Source organism: Sycon ciliatum, chromosome 5, assembly GCF_964019385.1.
Source record: "Sycon ciliatum chromosome 5, ocSycCili1.1, whole genome shotgun sequence".
Lineage (NCBI taxonomy): Eukaryota > Metazoa > Porifera > Calcarea > Leucosolenida > Sycettidae > Sycon > Sycon ciliatum.
This window is the reverse complement of record NC_088647.1, coordinates 36,871,704-36,883,494: the sequence shown is the minus strand read 5'-3', so window position 1 is coordinate 36,883,494 and position 11,791 is coordinate 36,871,704. Positions and strand designations below refer to the sequence as shown.

Below are 11,791 nucleotides of genomic sequence, written 5' to 3'. Positions count from 1 at the left end.
ATGAAGATGACGATCATGCATTTGCATGCGACATTCATTCATGCATGCAGCGCTGCTTTTGCCTGTTTGGTCCAGTTTGGCAGAACATCGTTGTGCTTTTTCTGGCATTTGTGCATGCTTGAAAGTTTGTAGTGGCAGTGTGAAGATCTTGCAGCAGCAGTAGGTAGTTAGCTTCTCTCCTGTGAGTCCAGTAAAAGTAGATCTCTCCTACTAGTATCCTCGGGGTAGCGGTAGCACTGTATTGGCGACTGTGTTGAAATTCTGCGAATTTAGCTCCAAAGTTTCATGGCAAAGTCAAGCCCTGACTTCGATGCTGAAGCGGAGAGTAGAAAGATGCTGGTGGCGCAATGTCGGGAGATGGAGGTCGAGCTGCAGAAGCTGCGATCCGCGGCCGTGTCGCACGCACCAATCAGATGCGATTCGCCAGAAGTGAGGGAGAGTCCGGTGAAAACGCTGCTGAAACTGCGTCAGGAGGAGTGTTTGTTGCGCGAGCGTTTGGTGACTGTTCGTTCAACCACTCCTGAAACTAGCAGTACTGATCCGTTCGTGGTGAACGCGGCACTTGTTTCAGATCTGCGTAAGACGATATCTGGGTTGAATGTGAGCATTGAGTGCGTGGAGAAAGATCTTGAGGTGTTGCGAGCGCGTGTGGCACGAGGACAGCAGCACGACGACTGTATGGGAGAGCTCAGTCTGAAACTGATCTCACTGACCGCGCAGGAAGAGGCAAAGCCGGTATCGCTGCCCGATCGCACCCAGCTCGCGGCGTCGGCAAAGCAGATGAAGAGACGCTACAGGAAAGTGGAGGGTTTGCTGTCGGACTTCCTCGACGAGTATTTCCCGGAGGACGCCGTGGCTGGTAGCCAGGAGGGAGAGCGGGCTTGCAAGCAGAAAAAGTTGTCGGATGGCTCCGTCGAGGCACACTTTGCACACGATTCACGCCCGGCTCACACTCACTCTCTGGCGGAAACTATTGAACAATTACTACGCGCCGGGTTTGGTGATCCCAGTCGGTCTTACTTGCAACTGACAGATAAGCACTGGTCACCTTATAAGGCATTGCTGTTGAGAACTGGGGTGGCCGAGCTGCATCCAACGGATGATGCGCAGATCAAGCTGGTTCCGGTCTATGACGGTGTAGCGGTGGGCGAGCCAGATGCGTCGCTGTGACTCTCCCGTGTGTGTGTGTCTGTCTGTCTGTCTGTCTGATGTGTGCGTGTCTGTCCGTCTGCCTGTGTGTCGCTGTGTGTGTGTGTGTGGTGTGCACAATCCTCCCCTATAACGTCAAAGCTACTCTGACACTCATCTGATATCTACTTTATCCGTGTAGCTCTCTGCACAGAAGCCTTGTTTCAGCGCGCTACCACTTTGCTCTTGTTTTGGGATTGCACCAGAGTCAAGAGTGGTCGCAGTTTTGTTTCAAACAAACGCCTATTTTCTCTCCTCGCTCATTGGACAGGATGCTTGTTTATTTTGGCGCCTTTACTGTGTTGATCACAATGCTGTGTATATTGCTTTACTGTGTTGATCACAATGCTGTGTATATCGCTTTACTGTGTTGATCACAATGCTGTGTATATTGCTTTGCCGTATTCTGTGCATCTATACTTTCATGCAATCATCATTCGTACGTATACTCGTAGTTCTGTGACATTGTGCACCTAGTGCTGTTTATCAACGCCACCAACACTGCTGCTGCTGCTGTCTTTAGTTGAGAAAATATGTTTCAAATTTTTCTAACGTTAGGTGTTGAGCCGGTTCTCATCCCCAGTGTCCCCGTGTTTTGCTTTGCTCTGGTCTAGTTTGCTCCTTTCCTTTCTACTGTGTGTGTTTGTGTGGGTGGTGTGCTAGAGCTACGTTTCTTTCTTCTACTGTTGCTGCTGCTGTTGCATGTGCTACTGCTGCCGCCCTGGGTCCGCAATGCCAATGTCAGCTGGGCTGTGTACTGGTATATATTTTTTATTGAGCGTTTTGTTCAGAATCTGAACCAAGGTTGATGAGCAGTTTGTCGGTATAATTATGTGTGTGTGTGGGGGGGGGGGGGGGATCATTATACCAGTAAAGTTACTACTACAAGTAGAGAGAATACTAATTATTACTAGTATGGTGTTTAAAATGCGGAGAAATCACGTACTATACAGAAGCTGTGGACATGGTGTCTGGGGTGAGTATGCGGCTTGCTGTGTTTCGGATCCAGGCATGTAACCTGTTGAGTCAGGCCAGGAGTCTATTGTGCAATCATGATAGCCTGGTCTATGGGTTAGATGTGCAGCGCGCTGCCTGCATTACATCATGCACCTACATACACACATGGCACAAATAATTTCAGAAAAGGCGTCAGTCGTTACTTGAATGAATCGAGTGGATCTGAGTGCACGAGTAGATCTACTGGGCGTGATACAGGCAAGTAAGTGAAAGAAGGCAGAGTGCCACATTCTCCCCCCCCCCCACACACACATACGCGCGCGCACACACACACTTATTCTTGGTATCACTGGTGTGCAGCAACAACACCAAACCGCAGTCATTGTGTAGTTTGATGAGACTCTTGATCACGATACACCAAATTACAGGAACAGTACATGTAAGTCAGCCACACTTCTATCAAGATCAGATCAGGATGCTCTCGAGTTGGTCAAGAAGAGCAAAGGGCAGACCCAGTTACAATCTACAATACTACATGATCAAAACATAATGTTGGAGATATACTCTACGATAGAGGCATACTATCTACTAGAAATATGGTGTAAAGGAAGAAATAAATAATGCTGCCCAGCTCCTAAATATACTAAAGTGGAGAGAATAAAGTAACCTTGAAGTAAAACAGAAACAAAGATAGAGAGGGAGAGAGAGAGAAGAAGACGCCGTGATCTCTTCCCCGCTGCTGGTCAGTACATGTATGGTAATGTGCAAGACACGCAATGTCATGAAAGTGTTTGTAACGGGCACGTTTGCCATCACACTGCAACAGAAAATATACAGTATTAAAATGTGGGCTTCAACAGAAACGCTGCCGCAAAAAAAACCCCGGTTAATCAAAAATAACCAATGCCGATGTGTCCATGGCCAGGGACATTGTGGCAAACATGGTTAAAGACATGGTTAAAGACATGGTTAAAGATATGGTTAAAGACATGGTTAAAGACATGCTTAAACAACGGCCAATAAATAAAGTAGATCAACGAAACGGTCCCTGCCGGTCTTCAGCTTACAATACAATGGCGAGGAATGAAATAGTGAAGCTTTGGGATATAAAAAAAAGCAGAGCCATCAAACACCAACTAAACTATTTCAAGCGCCCTGATGCGACGACACCGTGTCGTCAACTTCAATAGGGCTCGGCGATGTGCGCAGAAAGCAATGTGTGTGTGTGTGGTATACACAACGCGAGACCATGCATAGAATGTCAACATAAAGAAACCCTACATCGAGACAATAAAATAGAGAAGTCCGCACTGTCGGTTAAAATACACAGTCTCACGCTGAGCGATCAGCAGACAAGAAAATAAAGAAAATATCCCTTCCAACGGTAAACTAAACTCAATCTGAATAACTCAAATACAGTCATGTACATGTGCTTGGAAGTACCTGTTTGTACAAACTAACATCAATCAGCTGAAGTCATGAGCGCTGGACTTCCCACCACCAGTGACAGATCAACAAATTACTTCACAGCACACGCTGTTGCTGGTATTGTTCAGTTCTTCGAGCACGACGTGACACGCCAAGTGCCAGCAGCAAGACACGGTCGTGAGTTACGACAATGGCCAGTTGGCTGCGATGCGTTTGAGACACGACGGGAGTTCTCTTTCTGCCCACGGCAGTAGGAGCGAGAGTTGTACGCCTTCAGGGACTTCTACCCAGCAAACCAGGAATCACTCGCAGATTGCAGACTGCAGTGATGATTGGACAGTATACAACAGCACAGGCGGCATCACTAGCAATAGCTCAGATGACGGCACTCATGGTGGGTGCGAGTTGGGATGCACAGGTGAGTGCATTGACCTAAACATACACATGTTCTTCTTGACAGCCATCACCGTGTGGTGCATACGACGTCACTACCTGCACCTGAAAAATACACAACCCACAACATAACACACGACACACGGCATACAACGCATAACAGATAACAAATCTGTTGGTCAGAGAGTGTTCAGTGCCATAGACAGACTGCTTAGATGAGTTTGAGACTCAACGGATGCGGTGAGGCAATCATCAGATCAGTTGTCTGCTGGTTGCCTCACGGCATGACACTGGGAGTTACAGCAAATCTGAACGTCCTCCGCTGAGTCTGCTGCACACTACAGTGATGTACGCTAGTATACACAGCACATAGTACTGTACTACACTACAGTCCATTTCAAAACTATAGTCTAGACGCGTACCTAGGCAAAAACCGTTATGCCAGCATCTATACCACATAAAATCTGTGATCACTTTGTGCATAAATTTTTCCAAATTGGGCGTCTGTTATCCAATCGTTTAGAAACTATATGAGAGTAATTGTGGAGCGGACCTGAGCAATATTCCGAAAACTATTCTCAAAAAGCTCCAGCCAAATTTGAAATATTTCAAAAACCCTACGTGTCTATAGTTTTGAAATGGACTGTAGCGTAATGCCTCTGGGAGGTGTTGATTATCATATTGTCTGCACTGGATTATTCTATCTCCTCTACTTGCCTTCATATACCTGCGCTTTTTCAAAAATAAAAAATAAAATGTCTGATGATAGGTTTTTGCCATGAAACTTTGAGTAACAACGAAACAGCCCTACTTTCCTTCCTACTGTGCTATAATTATGATGTTGGGTTGGAGTCTTCAACAAACCACTACACGACACGCAGCACATGTACATGTACTACCTAGCACGCAAAATGACATGGTGGTCACGCCACTCCCCTGTTTTGTGATAGGAGCAAAACACCTTTTGACAACCTGTGTTGAACGTGATACCTAATGCAAACTGGGATGAGGTTGAGAATGAATGGTGAGTCTACATTCCCACATAATTTTATTGTTGAAAGAAGGGGGGGGGGGGGGGGTGGGGTGTCAGCTGACAACCACTCTATTCAGTTGCTATTCACGATCTGACGATGGGTGACTGGCCCGAAACATCATAATTTTTCAACATCACAATAAAAGATGTTTTCATGTATAGTCCTTACAGCATCACTGCTTCTAGAATAGAGCATAGCCGGGTGTTGACGTCGTCGCCGTCCACGCCCCTGTGCACCACCATTGCTATGACGATGGGTTGACTGTCCCGACGGCATTCTACCACTGGCTGTCAGTGCCCGCTCCTCGTCTGCACGCACACGATCGGCCTCTAGCTGATGCTTGGCAAAGCGTATGAACACCTGCAGCAGTGTAGAAACAACACACCACACAGGCGTCAACAGACCACCTGACTTCTTTGAGCTTTGACCACTACTACAGTCTGTTTCAAAAAGATTAGCAATCAAGTTTGGGTCTTAAAAAGTATGAAGATAAGGGAAATTTGGACAACAAAGTACATAAAACGGCTTGTTAGGGCACGGCAAATTGTTCTGTGAAGGTTTCGGAACAATTGGACCAACCGTTAAAGAGTTAGTATTTCGGCCAGGTTTCTTGCCTTTTCCCATGGTTTATAATACTGTATAAGCAGAAATATTCGTCTGGAATTTAATTTCGTCTTTTTCGTCCAAGGAGCTTTTGGACTAAATTAAATGTAGGACGAATATCGATTTGTCCAGCGTTTCTATACACTCTTATGATCTTTGGACGAAAATTTCAACCGGACGAACTCCTTTTCTTTGGAGTTGGCCGAAATTATTGACCGACGAAATTTTCTGCCTCTACAGTAGATGATATGCCAAATAACGTGCAACTAGACTTGAGAGGGCATTGCGGAGTAGTTGCATACAAAGTTCAAAGTTGTACGGTTACCTGTGACTTGCATTCCTGCAAAGCTCAGGGCCTGCTATGTACACATTGTAGTATAATTTGTATGCAACTGGTGTGCAATGCCCTCTCAAGTCTAGTTGCACGTTATTTGGCATATCATCTATCATGTCTATAGTCCTTATGCACATTGTACAGATGTACGAAGTTCTGTACTATGGCCGTAGGTGTGTACATACCCGGTTGGGTGTTCATTGTGTGCTATACATGCGCGTTTGACCCATTTAGCCTCACAATTCATGGCAAACGATCACTTTTCAAGCCTTCTTCACTTTGGGATTGAACTAACGACTAGCTAGATCTCTGCCGGAAAAAGATTTCGTATGAAATGCCTTCATGGCCCATTTCATAGTGGAAATAGCAGTAAACACAATAGGGTCCTGCACATTCAACACCCAACCGGGTCTACGGGATTCTACAAGATTATACGGGATTTCGTGCATCTGTACAATGTGCATAAGGCCTATTTGCCCTGCAGCCTGGAAGCCAGTATCGATTTGTTATCAAAACCCACGATTTATCCCTTCCTTTTTGGCCTAGTGGTTATGAATGCTGTCTGCTGACCATGAAGTTGTGGGTTCAAATCCCAACAAATCTTCAAGTCAAACATTTTTTCTTCATTTTTTCATTGTTTTGGTGATCACGCTGGTACAAGACAAAGAAGGTGGCTGCGCCAAACGACTTGTTGTTGGAGCTCGCGTTTCCTGCCGAACTGACTGACACTTGACTGGCTCACGCCATGTGAAGTTGTGAACACACACAACACTGCAACCGTGTGAGTGAACACGGAAGTCATTCCGCTGTAGCTACGTGTTGTTGAATAAACCGGCACATCGATCGATCGATTTCTGTTTGAGAATTATTTTAGTATTTGAAGGTCGCCAATTTATTTGAATTTAGCAGTCAACGCCGTCTTCCATCAGCTTTCACAGGCGTCTCCTTTCTCAAAATGTCGTCGAAGTCACACGGATAACTTTGCCACTTCAAGGCCTTGGGAATGAGTCTGTGTCGATGCCGTTTTCGTCACATCGTGAGAGTAAATTGCATTCGCGGCAGCTCAAAGAATCTATTTGGTCACAAAACGGACGCATCCCGCTTGTCAAAATTTACCACACTTTCGACATGTCCTCTCTGACTCCATATCGACGCGAGGAAGAACTCGTTTGTTGTAAACCAGACGAACATGTACGAGTACCGACGTCAGTGAGTTGTCATTTTTCATGCTTTCGCGCGGAATATTTCTTCGAGTTCACAGTGAGTTTTTCCAGGCAGCGCTCGAGCGCTCATACAGTAAGAGGGCAAACTCCCCGGGCGATCGCTAGGATTGCTAATCTTTTTGAAACTGACTATAGTAGCCTCTGTACGTTAGCAACACTGTGCTGGTATCCTATGAGGTGTCCAAGGAAGTATACACAGTCCAAATAAGTATACAACCAAACTCACACACACACACAGGACACAGGACACAGACACACACGCACACACACCATGTACCAGACAGACAGACACACACACACACATCTCTAAACAAATCGCTGAACAGCAGGTGTCGAGTGTTCTCACCTCGTCCAGTGATGTCTGGCTGAGAGAATAGTCTTGGATCAGTGGATAGTCACAACGCATACTCTCCAGCATTGCAAATACTTCTGACAGGGACTGAACGCTGTCAGCTGGCACCTGGTGCACTAGAAGATTACATTGTTCATTCTACACAATAGCAATGGATAACAGAGAACAGCAGAGATACAGAGAGACGTGATGTGATCAGAGAACAGTACAGTGTCAGTAGAGACACAGCGAGAGATGTGTTGTGATCAGAGACTCGACAATCCTCCTTTCCTCTGAGCCTTATTTTATCTATGTCTCTCTCTCTCTCTCTCTCTCTCTCTCTCTCTCTCTCTCTCTCTCTCTCTCTCTCTCTCTCTCTCTCTCTCTCTCTCTCTCTCTCTCTCTCTCTCTCTCTCTCTCTCTCTCTTGACTTCATCTCGTTTTGCAAGGCGGGAGAGAAGCCAGTTCGCGTTCAGCCCAGACGAAAGTTGGTTACGACTGATCTCCTGTCAGCGGCCTCAGACTGGAAACTTCTTGTCGACTCAGTTAGTGCAAAGATTTCTTTCCCTAGCTGTGTTGCACTTACCACCCTAAGACCAGATATAGTTCTGTACTCTACGAGTCATAGGATTGTATTCTGGATGGAGTTGACAGTTTGTGCTGAGGACAGATTCAGTGTCAGTAACTCGCGGAAGGACAGGCGGTATGCGGATCTGGCCGATCAATGCCGAGCGAACGGGTGGCAGGTCGTTTCTTTTTCGGTTGAGGTAGGTGTGCGTGGTTTCATCCCGGACTCTCTTCGGAGGGCTCTGAAAGCGCTTGGATTTTCTAATCGAAGAATAAAATTTATTTGTAATTTGTGCAGTAAGACGTCTCTGCGAAGCAGCTACATCATCTGGTTGCGGCGTCAACAAAAACACTGGTCGGAAGATCCACTTTTCTGAGGTACTGTATGTGGGGCTCCGTTTATTGAGGTGCGTTGAAATTTATTCTCTTTATCTTATTATTTCTTTTCTATAATTTCCCCATATGAGTTCCTATCAGTTGCTGTGAACACCTTGAGTGGAGAGCGCTTGCTCGAGCGTTGAACCGGGTTCTTAATCCACCATACCCAGTTCGCAAGGCTGGGCGGGGTTGTGAGCAGGCTTTCATTTCATCTTTTCTTATTATTTCTTATTATTTCTGCTTTTCATCTCATTACAAAAATTCTGCGCTTTTTCTCCATCTGCGCATAAAATCTAGACTGACAACCTGCTTGTTAAATCATGCACCTGCTTTCAGGCGTAAAAACCCTGTTGTAGAGGTCTCAGTCCTCATTTGTTAGACTTACCTGTCTTTATAAATGTAACTTACTCTCTCTCTCTCTCTCTCTGTCTGTCTGTCTGTCTGTCTGTCTGTCTGTCTGTCTCTCTCTCTCTGTCTCTCTGTCTCTCTGTCTTGTGTCTCTCTCTATGTGTCTCTCTGTGTGTCTCTCTCTGTGTCTCTGTCTCTCTGTGTCTCTGTCCCTCTGTGTCTGTGTCTCTCTGTGTCTCTCTGTGTCTCTCTGTCTCTCTGTGTCTTTCTCTCTGTCTCTCTCTTTCGCTGTCTCTCTGTCTCTCTCTGTCTCTGTCTCTCTTTCTCTCTGTCTCTCTTTCTCTCTGTCTCTCTGTCTCTCTGTCTCTCTCTGTCTCTCTCTGTCTCTCTCTGTCTCTGTCTCTCTCTGTCTCTCTCTGTCTCTCTCTGTCTCTCTCTGTCTCTCTCTGTCTCTCTCTCTCTCTCTGTCTCTCTCTCTGTCTCTCTCTCTCTCTTTCTCTCTCAGGCACATGCATGCACAATAGCTCACCAGCAACTCGATGTTGCGCAGCCGATGTCGACAGAACTCCTTGATTTGATCGCGGGAGTCCGCAGCATCGCCATCAGCGCAATCCGTCTTCAAACGAATGGTCAGCGTGTAGCCATCACCAAACCTAGCAACACACACACGCACACATGCACGCACACACACACGCACGAACGCACACACACACACACACACACACACGGACACAACACACACACACGGACACAACACACACACACGGACACAACACACACACACCCGTACACAGACACACAGACACACAGACAGACACACAAACAGACACACACACACAGACACACAGACAGACACACAGACACACACACGCACGCACACAGACACACAGACATACACACACACACACACAGACAGACACACACACACACACACACGCAGACACACACACGCACACACACACACGCAGACACACAGCACCAGGGATAGCAGTCATGAGTAACAGTTCTATACGTGTCTACCATACCAGTTGTTGATAGTAGTAAAGAGGTTACAATGCACACACGACGTGAACGTGAAGTAGTGTAGCTGCATGGTGTTCAGGATGACTAGTCAGTAGTCACACAAGTAGCTGGTTTTGCGTGCGCTTGACGTGAACGTGAACCTGTGCATCCTTGAACCCATTCCGAGAAATCACAATACAGGATGTACCGGCATTTGTTTTCCTGGAATTGTTGCGTTTTGCCGAGCAACATCAGAGAAGATCAGAAAATGCGTCACAGAATGCGAAACACAAACTGGCTGAGCAGCCTTACAGCACTGGCAGGTGCCGAAGAACTGGGGGGGGGGGGGGGGGGGGTTGGGGGGGGGGGGGGGGGGTTGGAGGGTTGGGGGGGGGGGGGTTGGAGGGTTGGGGGGGGGGGGGGGGGGGGGGGTCAGGGTTCTCGCCTAGCCTGTTCTTATTTTTCGCGAACACAGCAGTTTCGTTCTTATTCGATGATACAGTCATACGCGTACTTGTCATTGTATGTACGAAAGCAGTAGTAGCTAAGTTTACATGTGGACCATACGCATGTACATGTACATGTGCATGCACCAGTACATGACTATTGCATGGTGACGCATATAGGCACACATGGTAGTTTATATGTTTGGACTTATGAAACTACGGAAATGCACCATCCAAACCTGCAGACTTATACTTCTGACTCTGAGTGTATTTTATAGACTTATAGTGTACATTACAGTGTCCGGTCTTATCTGGAAAATTCCAGTCTAGACCGTTCTAAGAAAATGGTGAAATTCTAGCCTGGCCGTTCTTCGGCGCTACCCGACAGTACTGTACTGGGTGAGGCCTCACGCCGGTGTGCTGAGAACCGTCAATGACTTTGGTATTTAGGGGCACATGCACATACGCGTACACACACGTACACACACGTACACACACGTACACATGTAAACACACACACACACAGGCACACATCAGTATACCTTGACTTCAAGTGCTGGGGACTGCCCAGGCATCGTAGCTCTCCGTTCACCATGATGGCAAGACGGTGACACAGACTTTCGCATTCCTCCATACTGGCGGCAAGAGTGACAGAGAAAACAAAAGCAATAGCACAGTGTGTTGTAGTCTGGTTCAGAAGATGACTACATGCATACAGACAAGAGTACATATGACAACATGTGTACAAACAAGGCCAGTCAAGGCAGCTCGAAGCAGAGTGCTCAATGCACAAATGTGCAGAGCAGTATCCACAAACAACAGAGGCGAAAAGCCGCGTAGCTGTAACTTCACGCATTTCAGCGATCATCAAACAGCGGCATTTGGCATTCACAGTGCAGCACAGGGTAGCATAGGGTAGCATTGGGTAGCCTAGGGTAGCATTGGGTAGCCTAGGGTAGCATTGGGTAGCACAAGGTAGCACAGGGTAGCATTGGGTAGCACAGGGTAGCATAGGGTAGCACAGGGCAGCTTACCTATGCGAGGTCAGAATAACACAATGACCAGCATGTGTCAATCCCTGAATGACAGACCAGAGAAACCTGCGTGCCTTAACGTCCATTCCGGTGGTTGGTTCATCCTGAGCATGAATCAAATGCAGAGCATCAGACACTGGGTCAAGCGAGGTGCATGAATGTAAGGGCTGACGGATTTCACCTACGGCTGATTACCCCTTCAGTATTGCCTTACCATCTACTAGTGTTCAGTCATAGACATGTACAGTACTTTTGCTCAATAGGATCAGATCCAGTCAGTCAAGTTTGCACACTGCTCCAGGTCTCATTCCCAGTGTAGGCAGGTTTAGGGCTGCAGAACGCCCAGTGTTCACGGGTCTAAGGCTGCACAATGCCCAGTGGTCGCAGGTCTAGGGCTGCACAGCGCCCGGCATGGCATACTTGCCTCACGCGATCAGATTCCATTGAGCAGCACTGTAGGTAGGCAAACTGGAGTAGTTTGTCTTGGACACCGCTATAGTACTGCCAAGCACTGCCCACGACTAA

General features: G+C 46.9%; 2 protein-coding genes across 2 annotated transcripts in view; one reads left to right on the top strand and one right to left on the bottom strand.

Moving 5' to 3' along the window:
• Positions 1-54: 54 nt before the first annotated feature.
• On the top strand, positions 55-1,951 carry LOC135816753 (centromere protein K-like). Its single transcript, XM_065329860.1, has one exon. The coding sequence runs from the start codon at positions 286-288 to the stop codon at positions 1,168-1,170; it is 885 nt and encodes a 294-aa protein (XP_065185932.1). The 5' UTR covers positions 55-285; the 3' UTR covers positions 1,171-1,951.
• Positions 1,952-2,585: 634 nt separating this feature from the next.
• Positions 2,586-11,791, bottom strand: part of LOC135818551 (ATP-binding cassette sub-family A member 2-like) — a gene marked incomplete at its 5' end in the record, with an annotated part of 53,876 nt that continues 44,670 nt past the window's right edge. The window contains 6 exon segments of the mRNA XM_065331950.1: positions 2,586-4,071; positions 5,169-5,360; positions 7,507-7,650; positions 9,314-9,437; positions 10,775-10,867; positions 11,267-11,370. Coding sequence (XP_065188022.1) covers positions 4,006-4,071; positions 5,169-5,360; positions 7,507-7,650; positions 9,314-9,437; positions 10,775-10,867; positions 11,267-11,370 — 723 coding nt within the window.

What these genes read in the sequence shown, in the direction of transcription:
- LOC135816753 (XM_065329860.1), top strand. Translation starts at nt 286, where the DNA reads ATGGCAAAGTCAAGCCCTGACTTCGATGCTGAAGCGGAGAGTAGAAAG.